The sequence below is a fragment of the Acinonyx jubatus genome, chromosome D2 (assembly GCF_027475565.1).
Source record: "Acinonyx jubatus isolate Ajub_Pintada_27869175 chromosome D2, VMU_Ajub_asm_v1.0, whole genome shotgun sequence".
NCBI classification, from domain to species: domain Eukaryota; kingdom Metazoa; phylum Chordata; class Mammalia; order Carnivora; family Felidae; genus Acinonyx; species Acinonyx jubatus.
Window position 1 is genome coordinate 78,343,932 of NC_069393.1, and position 19,938 is coordinate 78,363,869.

At 49.2% G+C, this 19,938-nt stretch overlaps 1 protein-coding gene across 6 annotated transcripts in view; it reads left to right on the forward strand.

Annotated features, from left to right (window-relative positions):
- Positions 1–19,938, forward strand: part of LHPP (phospholysine phosphohistidine inorganic pyrophosphate phosphatase) — a 118,968-nt gene that overhangs the window by 19,797 nt on the left and 79,233 nt on the right. For 5 of the 6 annotated variants that reach the window (XM_027063336.2, XM_027063338.2, XM_027063335.2 and 2 more), the window contains exons 3-5: positions 1,751–1,904; positions 8,737–8,800; positions 9,649–9,741. In XM_027063336.2, coding sequence (XP_026919137.1) covers positions 1,751–1,904; positions 8,737–8,800; positions 9,649–9,741 — 311 coding nt within the window. The remainder of the gene's footprint in view (positions 1–1,750; positions 1,905–8,736; positions 8,801–9,648; positions 9,742–19,938) is intronic. The other variant, XM_027063339.2, reaches the window with a different exon arrangement.

The following is a 19,938-nucleotide window of genomic DNA, read 5'->3' on the forward strand; positions in this document are numbered from 1 at the left end:
TGCCTCGGGGGTACCTAGTGTTCTGGTTTTTTCCCTTCTGAATAGGTCTGCCTTGTCTAGAGTTTTATATAAATAGAATCATACGGCATCTAGTTGTGTCAGGGGTTCTCCAGACCACACTCAGGCTTGATGATTTGCTAGAAGGACTCACAGGGCTCAGAAAAGCTGTCAGACTCAGTCACAGCTTCCCACAGTGAAAGAACACAGCGTGAACTCAGTAAGGGGAAGAGAGGTGTGGGTGAACTCCGGGAGAATCCAGGCGACCTTCCAGTGGTCCCCTCCCGTGGAGTTGCCCTGAGATGCACCTGATTCTCCCAGCAGAGGTGGGTGACAGCACCTGTGACATGTTGTCACCCAGAGAAGCTGACTGGAGCCTTGTGCCCAGGGTTTCTATTAAGGATCCCTCACGTGGGTCTGTAGCACCTGGGTGACTAACCCTGGCTGCTCAGTCTCCAACCCCCCAGGGCCCCAGGCTTACAAAACACTCTTTTCTGGTGGAATATTCCAGGGGCTCAGAGGTGATCTCCCAGGTGCTGGTGGAAGGCCCGTCCTGAGGTCAGCCTTTCTTTGGAATTTGCAGGATCCAAGCAGCCCAGGCCTGCTGGGTTTTTGTTTGTTTGCTTGTTTGTTTTTATTAAAAAAAAATTTTTTTTAACATTTCATTTATTTTTGAGAGAGAGAGAGAAACAGAGAGCAAGTGGGGGAGGGGCAGAGAGAGAGGGAGAGACAGAATCTGAAGCGGGATCCAGGCTCTGAGCTGTCAGCACAGAGCCTGATGTGGGGCTTGAACCCAGGACCCGTGAGAGCATGACCTGAGCTGAAGTCGGACGCTTAACAGGCTGAGCCACCCGGGCACCTCTTTGTTTTGTTTTGTTTTTTAAGTTTATTTCTTTTGAGAGAGAGAGAGAGAGAGGGACCAAGTGTGCAAGCAGGGGAGTGGCAGAGAGAGACACAGAGAGCGAGAGTGAGAGTGAGAGAGAGAGAGAGAGAGAGAGAATCTTAAACAGGCTCATGCTCAGCGCGGAGTCTGACACAGGGCTTGATGTCATGACCCTGAGATCGTGACCTGAGTGGAAATCAAGAGGCAGACACTTAACCAACTGAGCCGCCCAGGTGCCCTGCAACTTTCCCTGTTTGATGGAAAATTGGGGAGGGCAGAGAAGGTGAAGGAAGAAGAAGCTTTCCTCAGGGGATTGGAGAGCCAGGCCAGCAGGGGTGAGGCCTTCCTAAGGACGGGTGAGCTGGGCCAGCAGGGGTGAGCTTCTGCTCCTTCTTTTCAGCCTGTGTGTGTGTCCCAGCTCTGCTGTGTTCAGTGGCATGGGGCTGGAATGCTCGATGGTTCCTAGAGTCTGGGTGCAGCAACAGCCGCCCTCTAAAGGTTACCAGCAGCCGGATTTGACCCTACATCCAGGGATCTGTGTCTTCCAGGCAAATCTCTTCTCAGTTGCAGGGCTGTGGGTTTCCTACCTGTGGTATTGAGCTGGGTAGTCCCTGGGGTGATGCCAGTGTTGGGGCAGGGACCCCAAGGGCGGGCCCGTCTTTCTCCTAACAAGCCCTAACTGTGGAACATTCCTTCATCTGTACAACGGGAGCAACAGCCCTTCCTGGTTCACCTCCCGTACAGCTGTAAGCGTCAGGAGGAACATCCGAGAAAGGGGCAGGGCCCACGTGGCAGGCAGAAGGGGTCCCTGGGAGGAGATGGGAGGTAGGCCACGTCACCCCAGGGCTTTATCCTTTTTTCTCTTTTCAGGAATCCGCTCAGAATTTGCCCAGATCGACACGTCCAACCCGAACTGTGTCGTAATAGCAGATGCAGGAGAAAGCTTTTCTTACCAAAACATGAATAAGGCCTTTCAGGTGCTCATGGAGCTGGACAATCCTGTGCTCATATCTCTGGGAAAAGGGTAAGTCAGCTTCAGGAAGAGCGTTTCTGGCTGCTTTGCATGCCGTTCTGTGGGCCTGTGCCTTAGAGAATCAGTAAATGGTGCAGAAAAGTGGGTGTGGGGTGGGCACAGGCTGCCTTCCGTTTCCCCCCCTGCTTTGTTTCTTTCTTGATTTCTTCCTTCCTTTCTTTTAATGATGTATGAGGAAAGTAGAATCTTGTGACTTCAGGAGCAGGTTGGTCAGGCTTCCATGCCGGCTCAGGGCTGGGAGAGGCTGGGGGAGGGGAGGGGAGGGGAGGGCCACTGGGGACAGAAGCTCCATGGAGTCTCAGGGCGCCAGTGCTGGCTGTCCCAAGGTTAGGTGCGTTCGCACAGGGTACAGCACAAGGCATTGAAGGATTGTCTCCAGGGGACACGTGAGTAGGAAAGAAAAGGCTTGATGGCCCAGAGGAAAGCTCTGGGCCGGGCTCCACATCTCGGGCTGCAGAGCATGACCTCTGTAAAGTTGTGATCTTATTACCAACATTTTTGTCGGAGCCTTTAGCACAGTCCTCACTATTTCTTTCTTTCTTTCTTTCTTTCTTTCTTTCTTTCTTTCTTTCTTTCTTTCAAGCATTTATTTTTGAGAGAGAGATAGCAAGCTGGGAAGGGGAAGAGAGAGAGGGAGAGGAGAATCCCAAGGCACAGAGCCCGATGTGGGGCTCGAACCCACAAACCTCAAGATCATGACTGGAGCCGAAGTTGGACGTTCAACCGACTGAGCTGCCCAGGTGCCTCATGTCTCTTTCTTTTAAAAAACCACATTGGTTATTTTTATTAACATCTTTTACCACCAAGACAGCACAAGTTCATGGGAGGAAAACCAGAGCCTATGGATGAGCAAAAAGAAGAAAAGAGAAAGTACTTTCATTCCCCTGCCCAAGAAAACAGCTGTCAACATTTTGGTTTGTGTTCTTCCACGTGGTTTCCAGTGCAAACAGATCTTTACAAATGGATGTACTCAGAGCATCAGTATCAAACCCGACCCAGCTTTGTTGCCCGGGTTCTATTCTTTGCCAGATAGTACTTTATGAACAACTCTAAACTCAGTTAATAAATATCTCTATGGGGCGCCTGGGTGGCTCAGTCGGTTGAGCGTCCGACTTCGGCTCAGGTCACGATCTCGCGGTCCGTGAGTTCGACATTAAAAAAATTTAATGTTCGTTTATTTTTGAGACAGAGAGAGACAGAACATGAGCAGGGAAGGGGCAGAGAGAGAGGGAGACACAGAATCCGAAACAGGCTCCGGGCTCTGAGCTGTCAGCACAGGGCCTGACGCGGGGCTCGAACTCACGGACCGCGAGATCGTGACCTGAGCCCGCGAGATCGTGACCTGAGCCGAAGTCGGATGCTCAACCGACTGAGCCACCCAGGCGCCCCCCCAAAAAAATTTTTTTTAATAAAATATCTCTGTGGCATGGTTTTCCTAGAATCTTTTTTTACAGGCTGTCCTGTAGATTTTTTGTTTTAGAGATTTATTTATTTAAAAAAAATATTTTTTAATGTTTATTTTTGAGAAAGAGTGCAAGTGAGGGAGGGGAAGAGAGGAGGGAGACATCGAATCCGAAGCAGGCTCCAGGCTCCCAGCTGTCAGCACAGAGCCCGTGAGGGACTCGAACCCGTGAACCGTGAGATCATGACCTGTGCCAAAGTCGGACGTTCAACCGATGGGCCACCAGGTGCCCCAAAGATGTATTTATTTTTGAGAGAGAGAGTGAAAGCTGGAAGGGGGCAGAGAGAGAGGGAGATGTAGGATCTGAAGTGGGCTCCGTGCTGACAGCAGCGAGCCCAGTGAGGAGCTTGAAGCACGAGAGCCGTGAGATCATGACTTGAGCTGAAGTAGGACGCCCAGCTAACTGAGCCACCCAGGTGCCCCCATCCTGTAGTCTTTTAAGCCAATACCTTCTGAGGGACATTAAGTTATTTCTGATTTTCCACCAAAGTAACGCTGTGGTCAGCATCTTCGTGCATTTAGAATGGTGGGCATATCTGAGGTTCGGGACTCATGTCACCAAGTTGCTTACCAGAAAGCTGTGCAGACTTACTCTGTCATCAGCAGAGGCAACACTAGGGTTTTAGAGTCACGGGCTCTTAAGGGTGCAGGGGCACTGTGGAGCCCTGCCCCAGCGTTTCGTGCCCTGCGGGAGTTTGGGGGCCCGCCTCTGGGGAAGGCTTTCCCAGTTTAGATGCTTCTGCTGATTGGGAACTCCCGACCTCTGCCTGCTGGACAGGGCAGGCCATTCCAGGAGTCAAGGGAGGGACCTTGTGTTTGGCCACCAGCCATTGGTAAGTACTTTATGTGCTCCGTTTTGTTTAATTCTGATCACGACCCTGAGAGTTGTAGGCCATGGCATCATTTTACAGGTGGGCTCATTGAGGCATAAGGAGGTGAAGTAGGCCAGGATCCCCAGCTGGTAAATGCTGGGAGTGCCACCCGGACCCCGTGCTTGTCACCTCTAGGTTGTATTCGAGAGCAAATGTTTGGCCCACACAAGATCCTGCATTCTGGGGGGACCTGTGTTTAAAAATGGGGAGATTTTTGATCTCGGCTCAGGTCATGATCTCTCAGTTTCGTGAGCTTGAGCCCCGCATTGGGCTCTGCGCTGACGGCACGGAGCCTGCTTTAGGATTCTGTCTCTCTCCCTCTCTCTCTGCCCCTCCCCTGCTCGTGCCCTCTCTCTCAAAATTAGTAAATAAACTTCACGAAATAAAAGAAAAATCAGAAGATCTGACAGTACAGGACCCCACATTCCTGAGCACACAGAAGCTCAGCGGAGGCCACTGCCTCCATGAACTCTGGTTTACCGCAGACCCCACCACGTCCTGTTGTCCCCTTAACCACACTCAGTCACTTGCCACTTATCTTGTGCTGCTCGTTGTTTTTCTCATAGTAGAGAAGTATTTCTTCATGGCTGTGCCTCTGTCAATAAGGCAAACAAAAGAGATTTCAGGAAAGAAAAGAGAAGCTATATTTCTTTTAGGAGGTAAAAATATTCTCGTGTGTTTATCACACAAAATAAAATAATCCAGTATTAGGATTCTTCACAGAAACGAAACCAAGTGGATTTGGATACACACACACATACATACACACACACACACACACACACACACACACACACACATACACACCCATCCATATATGTGTGTGTGAAGAGAAATTGGTTATTGAGGCTAGGTAAGTCCAAAATCTGCAGGGCAGACGGGCCGCCTGCAGACCCAGTGAAGAGTTGTGGTCTCAGTCCAAAGGATGTGCCTGTGGGCAGCATCCTTCTTGCTCAGAGAGGTCAGACCCTGCTGTTCTGGCCTTCAACCGACTGGGTGAGGCCCACCACACAATGGAGAGCATTCTGTTCACTCAGAGTCCACTGATTGAAGTGTTAATCTCACCCCAAAAAGACCTTTACAGAAACACGCAGAATAACGTTTGACCAAATATCTGGCACCTTGGCCCAGTCAAGTTGACGCATAAAATTCACCATCCTAGTTCCTTTCCAACCTCACAACCTTCTAAAGTTTAGGGGACTGCAAACCATAGAACCTGCCTTGCTTAATTCACTTAGGTTCCACGCTTGGTCCTTCAGGCACCCCTAAAATCAACCCCTCCCCAGAGAACAGCATAATTGAGAAGCTCTGTTATAACTCATTTATGTTAAAACTTTTTTCTTTAAAATTGTCTCTAATTTTTACAAGTTTTTGTTCCAGATTTTAGGTAGCAATCAAAGTAGATATGTTGTTGAACAGGAAAAACAAATGGAATCAGCTGCTTTTTAGCTTTGTCATTCAAGAGTAGGCAAGGGTTTGTTTTACGAAGCAGCGGTTAGGGTGCCTCTGACTTAGGGTGTTCTGATTCGGGCTATGGGTCGGGTGCTCAAAAACGAGAGAAAGGAACCGCCAGCTTTCGGGCTTAGGTCAGCAGCTTCTCAGGACAGCCCAAGGACAGCTGTCCCGTCCAAGTGGGGGTCGTCGATGGTGAGGGGCCGTCCTCCGCCAGAACAGGGCTGAGCGGCGCCCCCCGAGGAGGCAGGACGGCGGAGGCACTGGGGCAGAATGTCCTCCTCCTGGAAATGGAGTGATTTACATTTGGCATCTGTTTGGACTGGGAGTGGGAATTGCCTTTGTAATTTCTTCTGTCATGCTGCCGTCAGAAAATTAAGCTGTGTACGCGACAGACTATGGAAGGTTAATGGCTCTTGTGGGAAAGGTCAAGTGGTCATTTTGAAGGGAGGCCGTGCTGAATAATCGGAAGGGCAGAAGAATAAAGCATAAAATCTATCTGACTGCTTCTCCCCAGCTTTTCCCGGTCTTTCCCAGCATCCCCAGTTTCTTCTTTGTGGCTGGAACCGAATGTTCCAGAACACTCTGGAACTGAGTGTTCCAGCCAGGCTTGCTGTTGCTCTCCTTATGCCAGTAACAAAAGATACGGCATGAAATCGCTTATGTTCCTGGAATAACCTGGGCTTTTCCATTTAAAAAAATTAACAGGTACTTCTAAATTTTTTTTTTTTAACGTTTATTTATTTTTGAGACAGAGAGAGACAGAGCATAAACAGGGGAGGGTCAGAGAGAGAGGGAGACACAGAATCTGAAACAGGCTCCAGGCTCTGAGCTGTCAGCACAGAGCCCGATGCGGGGCTTGAACCCACGAACCGTGAGATCATGGCCTGCGCCAAAGTCGGACGCTCAACCGACTGAGCCACCCGGGCACCCCAACAGGCACTTCTATTTATTGTGTGTCTAAAAATGTTTTCAGCCAACAGATGGCCTTCAAGGTGGCTCTTTTGTTTTCCTGAAGAAAGCGGAAATAAAGAAAAATTCTGGACACTATAAAAACAACTCAGATTCAGTTAAAAAAAAATTCTTAAGGGGGCACCTGGGTGGCTCAGTCAATTGAGTGTCCAGCTCTTGATTTCGGCTCCAGTCATGATCTCATGGTTTGTGAATTCGAGCCCCATGTTGGGCTCTGTGCTGACAGTGCAGAGCCTGCTTGGGATTCTCTCCCTCCCTCTTTCTCTGTGCCTCTCAAAATAAATAAAGTTAAAAATAAATACATGCATGCATACATACATAAATAAATAAAAGGGGGAGCATTTTTAGGCCCCCAGTTCTGTAAGCAGGAGGTAGTTCTTTTTGACTACCAGGCATCTATCTTCCTGAAGGTGTGCGGTGTCCCGGCTGGTTATGGGGTGGCCCCTAGAGCACAGAGCCTCAGATCCCTGACCGGAAAACCTGGGGTTCGCTTGGAGACCGAGTCCTGTCGTGACAGGAGCCCCCCCCCACCACCACCACCCCAGCTTCGTCACAGGGGCTCCAGGCTCCAAACCCCCGTGACGAATGAGTGCCGGGGGACCAGCCCTGGCCAAAGCCAAGAGTTTGGCCAAAGCCTTGCGGCACTGCCCGCGGGCATTGTGTGCTGGCGGCCCCCGGCCAGACTTCTGCAGCCCTCGGGGCCTCAGGTGGGGCAGAGCCGAACAGGCAGGGTTCCTGGGCCCTGCCGAGCTGGAGGGAAGGGCACAGCCCCGAGGCAGCTCCCGGGAAGCTCGGTTCTCACTGATAGGCACAGAACAGGTTGTAACCCCCACAAACTGGGAAGACTTGCGTTCCTCCTTTCTGGCCCAGCCTGCGTCTTACTGCCTGTAGCTCACCCCGGTTAAACGCAGTGATAATATTCTCTAATATTGTTTGAGCGGTTTTCTGCATGTGAGGTGTCATGTTGAGAACTTCTCTTGGGTCTCTGCATCTGTGTTGTTCAATGTCTCCCAGACCCAAAGGACATGGGAAAGAGAGCCGGGCACCTGGTGGGATGGGTCTCACATTTTAATAGTCCCGGGCTTCCAGGAACCCTGTCTATAGAGAGGCACAAGTTAAACTATCTCTGTTCCTCTTTATGGTCAAATGGCTTTGCTCAGAGAGAAGAAGGCTTCGTCTACCATGTGTCCTGAGGGGTCTGCCTATGGCCTGGGGTGGGCCGGACAGTGGAGGCCAGGGCCGGCACTGTGCTCCCGAGAATCACGAGATCATCTTCAGAAAGGCATGCTTCCGGGGCGCCTGGGTGGCTCAGTCGGTTGAGCGTCCGACTTCGGCTCAGGTCATGATCTTGCAGTCTGTGAGTTCGAGCCCCACGTCGGGCTCTGTGCTGACAGCTCGGAGCCTGGAGCCTGCTTCCGATTCTGTGTCTCCCTCTCTCTCTGCCCCTTCCCCGCTCATGCTCTGTCTCTCTCTCTGTCTCAAAAATAAATTAAAAAATAAAAATTAAAAAAAAAAAAAAGAAAGGCATGCTTCCAAGAGCCGAGCTGTGTGGGTCTCCAGTGAGACAGGGAGGAGATAGCTGTCTTCTCATAAGAGCATCTGGGGCCCCTGAAACCTAGCACCTTGACCACTGGCTAATAGGATTTGCGGCGGGGTGCTGTGGAATAATGGAGTTTTCTTTTTCAGGCAGCAATTAGGGGTTAGTTATTAGCAGTTAGGGGTTCACCACATGCCCTGTGGACCTGGTGTCCTTCCCTGGAACACAGGTCACTTGTCATTCTCTGTGTTAGCAGCTGGATCCGTCTGCCCCCGGGGGTCCCCAGAGGCCGGCAGCAGGGGACCATTGGGACTGAGATCTGCTGGCCCACTGGCTCTCCTGCCCGGGTGCGGTGACCTGGCCCTGGGCCCTGTCATGCTGACCTCCATCGGTCATGCCCAGTGTGGCATCTGGACAGACCCTTACCCGTGGCTCTGCTCTCTTGAGCTGGCAGAACGAGGACAGGGCAGTCTCTCTTGGTACGGCTCCTCGGCCCAGCTCACCTTGTCCCCTCCTGCTCTTTTGTAGACGTTACTACAAGGAGACCTCTGGCCTGATGCTGGACGTCGGTGCCTACACAAAGGCGCTCGAGGTACCTCCCTGAGTCTGTCCGAGCCACCTTCAGATCTCGGGGCTGTTTGGGGTGTTTCTGGTCTTTCTGGAGAAGGGGGTGTACTCCCATGTCTGAATCGCCTCTTAGGTTTCCACAGTGGGCCCTCCTATTCGGGCCTTCAAGCTGAGCGCCCTCTCTGCCCCAGAGCTTGGCCCCTCAGCTTCCTTGGTCGTCACTCTACTGTCCTGTCCTTCACGCTCCTCCCCACACTCCAGCCTGCCGGCTGTTGACCCGGCTGGCCCTCCAGCATGCCCACTGCCACTCTCCTCTCAGACTCTCATTGAACCACCTGCCTCGTTCCTAACACCTGCGACACCTGGAGCTTGATGTGTCCCGATGGGATTCCTTCCCGACTCCCTCCTCCAGCTTCCAGGGCCAGGCTCAGATGGGGCTCCCCAGGGTCCCCTCTGACCCACGCCTGATCACCTGCCCCAGGTCACTCACTGCTACCCTGGCTCCTTCCTGCCTGTGCTCAGGTGGGAGGGTTGAGCACATTGGCAGATAGAGCCATGGCCCTTTTCTCCTGGAGGGCAGGTGACAAATGAGAGCATCAGCCCAGATGGCCCGCCTCCTGCCATGCTCAGGTTTTTGAGCAGGGGGCCCGCTAGGGGTGCCCCCCAGCATCCTGTGCACCCTGATGTGGGGTCGCGATGCTCTTGCCTATGAGATGTGTTTCGCAGCCCCTGTGTCCTGCCTCCTGGAGGCTCCCGGCCCCCGGGGGGCACATTTGGGGCACTCTTCCCTTGATTCCCCGGAGGGAGGCCTTTGGATCCGTATCCACCTGTTAATCCTAAACCCATGCCTTGTGTCCTTTTCTATTTTCCCAGTATGCCTGTGGAATCAAGGCCGAAGTGGTGGGGAAACCCGCTCCCGGGTATTTCCAGTCGGCCCTGCAGGAGATGGGGGTAGAGTCTCACGAGGTAGGCCAGCTGCTCACGGGCGTGTGTGGAAGCGGGTCTGTTGGGGGGGTGGGGCCCGGGCACTCAGGTGGGGCAGCCCTGGGGCCTGAGGTGGGCCTGAGGCCTTGGGCAGCCTGTGGGGTTTGGCTGGGCAGCCAGGTAGGTGGGCCCTTCCACCCATCAGAGCTGATCGTCCTGGGGAAAGACCGCAGAGGAGGCCCACAGAATGCTTTCAGCCTGTGGAATGCGTTTCAGCGTAAGAGTAAGAAATGCCTGTGGCTGTGTCCCAGTGACTTTTGCTTCTTCTCCGGACAGATGAGAACTGAAGTGTATTAATGTGTCAGTGTTTTAAACATAGTTCATTGAGGGGCGCCGGGGTGGCTCTCAGTCGGTTAAGCGTCCGACTCTCCATCTCTGCTCAGGTCACGATCTCACGAAGAGCCCCGAATCGGGCTCTGTGCTGTCAGCTTGGGGATCCACTCTCCCTCTTTCCTTCTTCCCTTTCTGCCCCTCCCCTGCACGTGCACATGCACGTGCTCTCTCTCAAAAAATAAATAAACTGAAAAAAATAGTTCATTGAAAGGCCAACATACAGCAAGAGTCAAACAACATGTAAGCACTAAATCGTGCGTCTTGCTACCTTTACATTGTGACTGTTTTTGACACAGATGGCCTTCCCAACATCTTAAAAAGAAAAAAGCACGATTTTTTAAAAGAATTTGATGCCTCCAGTGCCTCCCACTTCCCAGGTAGTGTGGAGTTGGTCCCCAACAGCAGGTGGTTTTCCGAGAGCATCGCTGAAAAGACCATGGGCACATGTCTGCAGCGGGCCCCGGGCTGTCTGTTTTGGACATTGGCACTGAGGACAGCATCAGCATCTGCAGTTGAGGCTGTGCCCCCAGGACCACTGTGATGCTTGCTGATTGATTGTTGGACCCGAATTTCCCACATGTGTTCTGGTCTAGAGCACTGGTCTCTCAAGATGCATGGGGACAGTCCCAGAAGTCTGGACCCTCTGTCCCCCCCCACCCAGTCTCCCCAACATCTGTGAATGTCAGAAGGCAGGGTCTCTGAGGTTGCCAGGGAAAACCCAGAAAATGCCTTGTGAGGTTGGTAAGAGAGGAGAGAGAGAATGTTTGTTTTGAATGAACAAAGACCGGAGTAATGACCCTGGGTTTTCACGACTTTGTTTCATAGGGCAGAATTTCTTTTTTTATTGTGGCAAATTTCAGACATACATGAGAGCAGAGAGAATGATACAGCGACTCCCCCCACACAGCCATCACTCAGATTTAACAAAAGATTTTTGCCGCATTCCTTTCTTGTATCTTTTTTGCCTTTTTTCAACTTGTTTTCTTATCTTTTTTTTTTTTTTTTGCTGTTGTATTTTAAATCCCAGATTTGTTGTCATGTGTATCCTTTCATATTTTAGTAATGCCTTCCAAAAAAACGATAGTTATTTTTCACATAACTACAACACGTTAAAACACCTAACAATGGCCAACAAACACACAAAGAGATGCTCTGTGCCATCAGTCACGGAAATGCAGATCAAAACTACAGTGAGATCCCACCTCACACTCACTTGGATGGCCATCCATAATCATTTTAAAAACAAAACACAAGGGAAGATGGCCAGCGTTGGCGAGGATGTGGACAAATTGGAGCCCTCATGTGGGAATGCTGGCCGGAACGTGAAATGGGGCAGCCCCTCTGGAAAACGGCTCCTGGAGAAGGTACACAGAAGCACCCTACAACCCAGCAATTCCACTCCTAAAAAGGATTGAAAACAGGTGTCCAAACAAAAAGTTATACATGAATATTCATAGCAGCGCTATTCAACATCGCCAAAAGGCGGAAACAATGCAAATGTTCATCGACACGTGAACGGATAAACAGAATGCGGTCTATTCACACCATGGAATATTTCAGCTATAAAAAGGATGAAATACTGATCAATGCCACAATGTGGATGAACCTGGAAAACATGGGAAGCGAAGGAAGCTAGGCACAAAAGGCCGTATTTTACATGTTACGTAGCGTTTGTATGGCATGTCCCAAATAGGAAAATCTGTACAGACATAAAATAGATTAGTGATTGCCGGGGGAGTGGGGGGTGGGGAGGGGCTGTTGATGGGGACAGTCTCCTGTTGGGGTGATACAAATGTCTGGAAGTGGACAGGGGTGATGGTCATATAATGTGACTATGCTTTATGCTACTGATTTGTATACTTTAAATGGTTACATTAGTACATTTTATTTTATGTGTTTTTTTATCACAGTGGAAAAAACCCCTACCTACAAAATCAACAGTGATTCCTTAGTATTTCCCAGTAATCCATATTTAAGTCTCCCTGCCTGGCTCAGAAATGTTCTTTGACGTTGATGTGTTTGAATCAAATCCAAACGGGGTCCACATCTCCTGTGCAATTGTTTTGTCTCTGAAATCCCTCTTTTTAACTTTTTTTCCTTTTTTTTTTTTTTTAATTTTTTTTTTCAGCGTTTATTTATTTTGGGGACAGAGAGAGACAGAGCATGAACGGGCGAGGGGCAGAGAGAGAGGGAGACACAGCATCGGAAACGGGCTCCAGGCTCCGAGCCGTCCGCCCAGAGCCCGACGCGGGGCTGGAACTCCCGGACCGCGAGATCGTGACCTGGCTGCAGTCGGACGCTTCACCGACTGCGCCACCCAGGCGCCCCTCTTATTTTTTCTTTTTAAAGTTTATTTATTTTGAGAGCGAGTGTGAGCAGGGGAGTGGCAGAAAGAGAGTGAGAATCTCAAGCAGGCTCCACACTGTTAGTGCAGAGCCCGGGGCTCAAACCCACAAAGCTGTGAGATCATGACCTGAGCTGAAATCAAGAGTCAGACGCCCAACTGAGCCCCCCAGGAGCCCCTCTTTTTAACTTTTTGTCATGGAACATTCCAAGTATCTGTGCAAGTAGGGAGAGTAGCATAATGAGCTCCTCGTTTCCCATCACCAAGCCTCACTAATTATCAACTAATAACCACTTTAAAAACTTATGTGTAACTGTTCATTTTGAAGTAATTTCACACTTACAGAGGTCGCAAAATTAGCACAGAGAATTTCCATCTGCCCTGAAGCCAGCTTCCCCAAATGCTAACATCTTGCATAACAATTGTGGGAGAATTATAAGATCAGATGTCATCATGGGCCAGTGCATCCGGATCTTTGTATGGGACACGTTGCATTTAGCGGTCCCTTCCCCTGTGTCCTGCCTCCTGGGCCAGTCCCTCAGCCTTTCTGGTCTCTAAGGACAGTGGCATTTCTGAATAGTACTGGCTGGTTATTTTGTAGAATATCCCTCAACATCAGGTTTTTTCCTGATGTTTCCTTGTGATTTCATTTAATTTTTGGCTATGCACTTTGGGCACGAATCTCACAGAAACAGTGCTGTGCCCTCTTGGTGTGCTGCATGGGGACAGGTGCGTGATGGCACTTTGCCCCTTATCGGTGAGGTTCACTTTGATCAGTGTCGGAGGTGATAGGTGCCAGGGTTCTCTACTGTGAAGTTACTCCTTGTCCCATTAACTAGTCAGTATCCTGTGGGAAAGCATGTTGTCTGTGTAAGTATCCTTTCCCGTTATTCTTTTCCCATCTCAACGTTTGCATCCATTGATCAGTCATTCTTTTTAATTAATTAATTAATTGTTTGATTGATTTGAGAGAGAGAGAGTGAGCAGGGGAGAGGGCAGAGGGAGAGAGAGAATCTCGAGCAGGCTCCATACTCAGCGCAGAGCCAGATGTGGGGCTCGATCCCATGGCCCCGGGGATCATGACCTGAGCCAAAGTCAAGAGTCAGATGCTCAAGCGACCAAGCCACCCCGGCGCCCCTCCAGTGATAATTTTTACCTGAAGCAGTTCTTACTGTGGTGTTTGCCGAATGGTCATTTTGTATTTCTGTCGTTCCTTCTGTATTTGTTAGTTGGAATTTACTGTAAGAAAGAGCTTTCCTTTTTTTGCCCCCATTTACTTGTTCGTTCCAATATGGACTCAGGGCTATTTGTTTTATTCTCTAAGTTACAATTCATTCCCGTTGTTATTTATTTTGTCGTCAGATTGTCCCGTATTTGGCCATTAGGACCCCTCTCAAGATTAATAGCGTCTTGTTTAATCTATACTCTACCCATTCTTCTCCCCTAGATTATTTTGATAAATTTTTTTTTAACATTTATTCATTTTTGAGAGACAGAAAGAGACAGAGCACGAGCTGAGGAGGGGCAGAGAGAGAGGGAGACAGAATCGGAAGCAGGCTCCAGGCTCTGAACTGTCAGCACAGAGCCTGATGTGGGGCTCGAACCCACGAACCACAAGATCATGACCTGAGCCGAAGTTGGAGGCTTAACCAACTGAGCCACCCAGGTGCCCCTCTCCTAGATTATTTTGAAATGTTTATGAATTTATTTTGAGAAAGAGAGTGCGCACGTGTGTGTGTGTGTGCAAGTAGGGGAGGGGCAGAGAGAGAGGGAGAGACAGAGGATCCCAAGCAGGCTCCCAGCTGTCAGTTCAGAGCCAACCACGGGGCTCGATTTCACGAACCATGAGATCACGACCTGAGCCAAAATCGAGTCAAATGCTTAACTGACTGAGCCAACCGGGCGCCCTTGCCCTAGATTATTTTGAATCATATCCCAGAAATCTTGTTACTTTATGTATGAATATTTCGGTGCCCCTAAAAGATAGGAATTTGTTTCAAAATCATAGATAATGCCATTATCACGTCTAAAGAATACCAACAATAATTCTTTAATATTATTAAATGTCCAGTCATTGTTCATGTTCCCTTGTTAGTCTTATAATTGTTTCATGTTGCTTGCAATTTGTTTGAATCAGATTCAGATGAGGCTCTTGCATCGTGATAGGTCCGTGAGATTCTCAAGCAGTGTTTTTATCTACTGATTCCCAACTCCACCCCACCCCCATCTCCCTCTTGTTTTTTCCTTGCAACATTATGAAGCAGCAACTGGGCAGTTTGTCCTGTGGAATTTCCCACGGTCTGGATTTCGTTGATTACACCTCAGAAGTATTCCTTCACATGCTCGTCTGTCCTCTGTTCTCTGGAGATTGATAGTTAGATCTAGAAGCTCGCTCAGAGTCTTGTTCAGTTTTTTCATGATTACTTTATAGGTGGTGACGTGTCCTCAGTAGGCAGAGAGTGTCCCCTTTTCTCCTTTTGTGTTGTTAGCTGCTATTCGTGATTGGTGTTGACTCCTTTAATTCATCAAAGGCAGCAGAATGGTGATATTTGAATTCTGTCATTCCTTCTTCGTTTTTCCCTCTGGATTATTTCTATATAGGAAAGCTGCTCACCAACTGTTTGTTACCCTGGGGCACAGTTCATATAGGGAACTCCAGATAAATTCCTGTTTGTTTTTCATTGTTTATTAGTTTTCAGAATAATGAGTTGATTCTCTAGCATCTTCCCAAGGTAACAAAGGATTTTTTTAGGGGCACCCAGGTGGCTCAGTCAGTTAAGCGTCTGACTTCAGGTCATGATCTCATGATCCATGAGTTCGAGCCCCAGGGACAGGCACAGAGAGAGAGAGAGAGAGAGAGAGAGAGAGAGAGAGAGAGAGAGAGAGAGAATCCCAAGCAGACAACACACTCAGCACAGAGCTCAATGTGGGGCTTGATCTCACAACTGTGAGATCACAACTGAAGCAGATATCTAGACTCTGATGCTTAACCAGCTGAGCCACCCAGGTGCCCCTTTAATTTTTTTTTCATGTTTATTTATTTTGATAGGGGTGGGGAGGAGCAGAGAGGGACGGAGAGAGAGAATCCCAAGCAGGCTCCTTGCTGAGTTGGACTTGGGCTCATACTCCTGAACTTAGATCATGACCTGAGCCGAAGCTGATGGAGCCACCCAGGCGCCCCTCAACATTTACATTTTTTTTGTAGTTATGTAAAATATTTGCTTGATTTCAAAATCAAATCCCTAAAATAAGATACAGCTAAGGGAGTGGAGCTTCTGTCCTTTTCTTTCTCTTCCTACTCCTCTCTCGTTGGTAGCCCTTTTTATAAATATTATGGCTTACCTTTTTTTCTGTTTCCTTTTGTTAACATTTATTCATTTTTTGAGAGAGAGAGTTAGAGCACAAGTAGGGGAGGGGCAGAGAGAGAGGGAGACACAGAATCCTTAGCAGGCTCCAGGGTCTGAGCTGTCGGCACAGAGCCTGACACGGGGCTCGAACTCACAAACCGCGAGATCATGACCTGAGCCGAGGTTGGACGCTTAACCGACTGAACCACCCAGGTGCCCCACCTTTCCATTTCTTAAATGTAAACAACTATGTATATATTTATATCCTACTCATTGGATACGGTTAAGAGGGAATAAATTCTGAAGATGATTTGTTACAGGGCGGAAGAAAGGCTCCCATAACGTGGATTTAAAAGCCGGTATTTAGAATTATATGAGCAGTGTGATCATAGTCGTCTCAGAACCTCCTGCAAACAGACAACACAACAAAAGCTGCCCCTGTCTAGAAAGTAAGGCCGGGGGCACTGGACGTCACGTTATCGCTGGATGTATTTGGGGAGTTCGACCTGGGATGATTTCCCCCCTCCTCTTTTTGCTTTTTGGCATTTTTCAGTTATTTTCCCCACTGGCACCTTTTCCATTCTGAATGAGAAACTGTCCTCCCCAAACCCCAAAGAGCAGCCGAGGCCCGTATGGGCGTCCCGTTAATCTGGGCATCTCATGTGGCGGGTGCTGGGGCTGTGGGCGTTGTGTTTTAGATTCCTGGTGAGTCTTTGTGTGTGATGAGGTCAAGGTCCCTCGGCTGTCCAGTCGATGGCGAGCATCGGATACCCTGGGCAGCTAAGGAATTGTTTTCTCTGGTAGCTCTGAGCACATGTGGCAAAGCTGAATCTTATTTACTTCTCATATTATCATTCTCCCTTCCACCCTCAAATGTCATTTCTGTCTCTCCCCTTGACAGTTGAGTGGCAACTTCTGTGTGCTGTTAACACCCTCACCCCACCGTTTTTCTAAAACGCTCATTAACGTTACTCGAGCCTCAGGATGTGTAGACCTTTTAAGGCAGTATTTCAAAATAAGGCCATTTCAAATGAACTGTGTCTTATGCACAAGGTAATAATTCTCTGATCCTGCCTCTTTATTTTTAATGAAAAATGCCTGTGAGGAGCAATCTTGCTGTGGAAGTGCCAGGGCTGTGGCAAACCTTAAATTTTTCAAGCCGCTTTAATCAATAAAGTTATCAGCAGTCATTTCCCTTGATAACTGCTCCTTCCAGGCCAGGGCGTGCTTCCTCTGCTGAGTCCTCAGCCTGCACTCAGAATGGACATAACCACCCAAATGCAATTTCCATTCTAACCTTTCCTCGATAGCCTAGAAATAACAGATTGCTGGTATTACTCTAATAGATTGGAAATTCAAACCTCTAAGAGGTAAGCAGGCCCTTTCCAGGATTCAGTAATAAGGCAAAGAATAACATACCTTAAAGGTTGCTTCTAGAAATACCTAATTTCTCATGGCTTAAGGCTTCGGAATCAGTGGGTGGTTTTATAGCTTCATACTACAGCCCGAATGATGTGAAGGTTTTGGCAGTTTTCCATACACGTAGAAATTCTGTCCTTTGCAAATCGTGCAGGTTTCATGGAAATTGGGACTGTTGAAACCAGAGTGCTTAGTTAGCACGGGAGTCGGTACACAGCAGCCAAGAAGCTGGGGGTTGGGGGGCGCCCATCTCACTGATGGGGAGCCCAAGGCTTGGAGAGGAAGGACCTCGAATACGTGAACCGTCACAAACGTATTTATTTCTTTAAAAAAAAATTTTTTTTTAACGTTTATTTATTTTTGAGACAGAGACAGAGCATGAACAGGGGAGGGGCAGAGAGAGAGGGAGACACAGAATCTGAAACAGGCTCCAGGCTCTGAGCCGTCAGCACAGAGCCCAATGCGGGGCTTGAACTCACAGACCGCGAGATCACGATCTGAGCCGAAGTCGGACGCTTAACCGACTTGAGCCACCCAGGCGCCCCACAAACCTATTTATTTCGTGGAGTCCTTGCTCCAGTCCTCGTCATAGGCATCTGCACCTCCATATTGAGGTCAAGGCAGGATTCCCCACCTCGGCACTCTTGACATTTGGGAGCCAGATCATTCTTTGTGGTGGGGAGCCACCCTGTGCATTACCAGAAGCTTAGGACCCCCTTCCCCCAGTTGTGAAACCACAGCTGTCTCCAGATGTTGCCAAAATCCCCCCAGGGGCAAGGTTGCCCCCCAGGTGAGAACCACAGCATTAGGGAATAGTCACAGAAACCCTAGTGCCGAAACCAAGATTAATCTGCTGATGAGGCATGTGGCCAGGACCCCATCCCCTCCAGGCCTTTGCTGTGCCCCAGGCCTCCAGGGGCGTCAGCCACATAGCAGGATTTTTCGGTTTGGTGATTGGACTTTTTAAAGGCACATGAAGTAGGACAGTATCACTTTCTAGTTTCAAAAATACTAAATATTGTTGACTGAATACCAACCATAGAAAATAAAGTTAGGATCTTAGGGGGTGAGGGTAAATGCCCTAGGGATGGTCTGTCAAACATGTGGGCAAGGGTTGTAGGTTTCTCCCAAGAGGGCCGGGCATAAAACGCGGACTAGGCTCTGTCATTCTGCTGTCATTCTGCTCACTGGTTCTCAGATCGTTCATTCTAGCTACGCAGCTACGGGGACAGGCTGTGGGTGGGGAGACCTGTGGGTGGGGAGGGAGTGTCCAAGCAGAGCCACTCATTTCTCTCATGGCCTCGTCCCCCTCGGGAATTTCCACGGAAGGCCCATCCCCAGTCCCCTCCACCAGCTCAGGCCCGCCACCCGCGAGTCTTGGGTGTCAGTTCAGGGAGACCTTGCAGGGACCATGTGAGCCCAGAGCACCGGGAGAGAGCGGACCAGCTCCTGCAACCCGGATTTGAACGTGAAGCTCTGTCTCCAGACAGGGACAGGCCTGACACCATAGCCCCGGGTTTGAGACTGTCTGGAGTTTCGGGAAATTGTGGCTCTGAGGTTGTCGTAGGCATGTATCCCAGTCACGAAGGGTCTGTAAAACCTTTACTTACTTATTAACGATATTTATTTGTTTTTGAGAGAAAGAGAGCAAGGGTGTATGTGAGCGTGGGAGGGGGAGGGGCAGCGAGAGGGGGTGCAGCACATCCAGAGCCTTCTCTGGGCTGTCACCACAGAGCCCCCCACTCAGGGCTCAAACTCACGAACTACAAGATCACAACCTGAGCCGCAATCAGATGCTCAACCGACTGAGCCAACCAGGTGCCCCAAGAGCCTTTTTAAAAATAAGATTTTCTTCTCCTCAAAGCACAAGAATTTCATCGTGTGAAGTAAGTGATGTTTGTTAAAGGCAACAGGGAAAATTCAGAAAGTACAAGGAAAAACACTGTTCCTCATCCTACGAACCAGAATAACACAAATCCCGCATAACCCTTCCAATATTTTAGTTTCTACATATACATTTTTTTGGAAAGTTTATTTTTATTTTGAGAGAGAGAGAGAGCACGCAAGAGGGGGAGAGGGGCAGAGAGGGAGGACAGGGAATCCCAGACAGGCTCTGCTCTGTCAACACGGAACCCACCATCGTGGGGCTCGAGCTCACCAACCATGAGATCATGACCTGAGCTGAAGTCAAGATTCAGACGCTTAACTGACTGAGGCACCCAGGCGCCCCATCTGTGTATACATTTTTAACACACAGTTTGAATGATCTTCTTTTTTTCCAATTTTAAGTATTAAATACAGCATTGTATTGGGAGCAGTTTCCTTTGTGCCTTTTTAGACACTTTCACAAAATAATGTCTGTGGCTCTGTGGTGTTCTTCCATATGGGCTAGCATAATGTTCTTTATATCCCCTGTCGTCGGATGTTAGATGACTCCCAATTTTCCTATCGTACCAAACCCTATGAATACCCTTGTATGTGTGCCCTTTTGTACAAATCTAATTATTTGTGGAGAAATCTTACCTAGAGGGTAGTTGTTGGGCCATGATGCACATTGCTTATTTTTTTCTTTTTTTTTTAATGTTTTATTTATTTTTGAGAGAAAGTGGGGGAGGGGCGGGGAGAGAGAGAGAGACAGAGAGAGACAGAGGATCCAGAATGGGCTCTGCACTGACAGCAGAGAGCCCGACGCGGGGCTCGAACTCACGAACTGGGAGATCGTGACCTGAGCCAAAG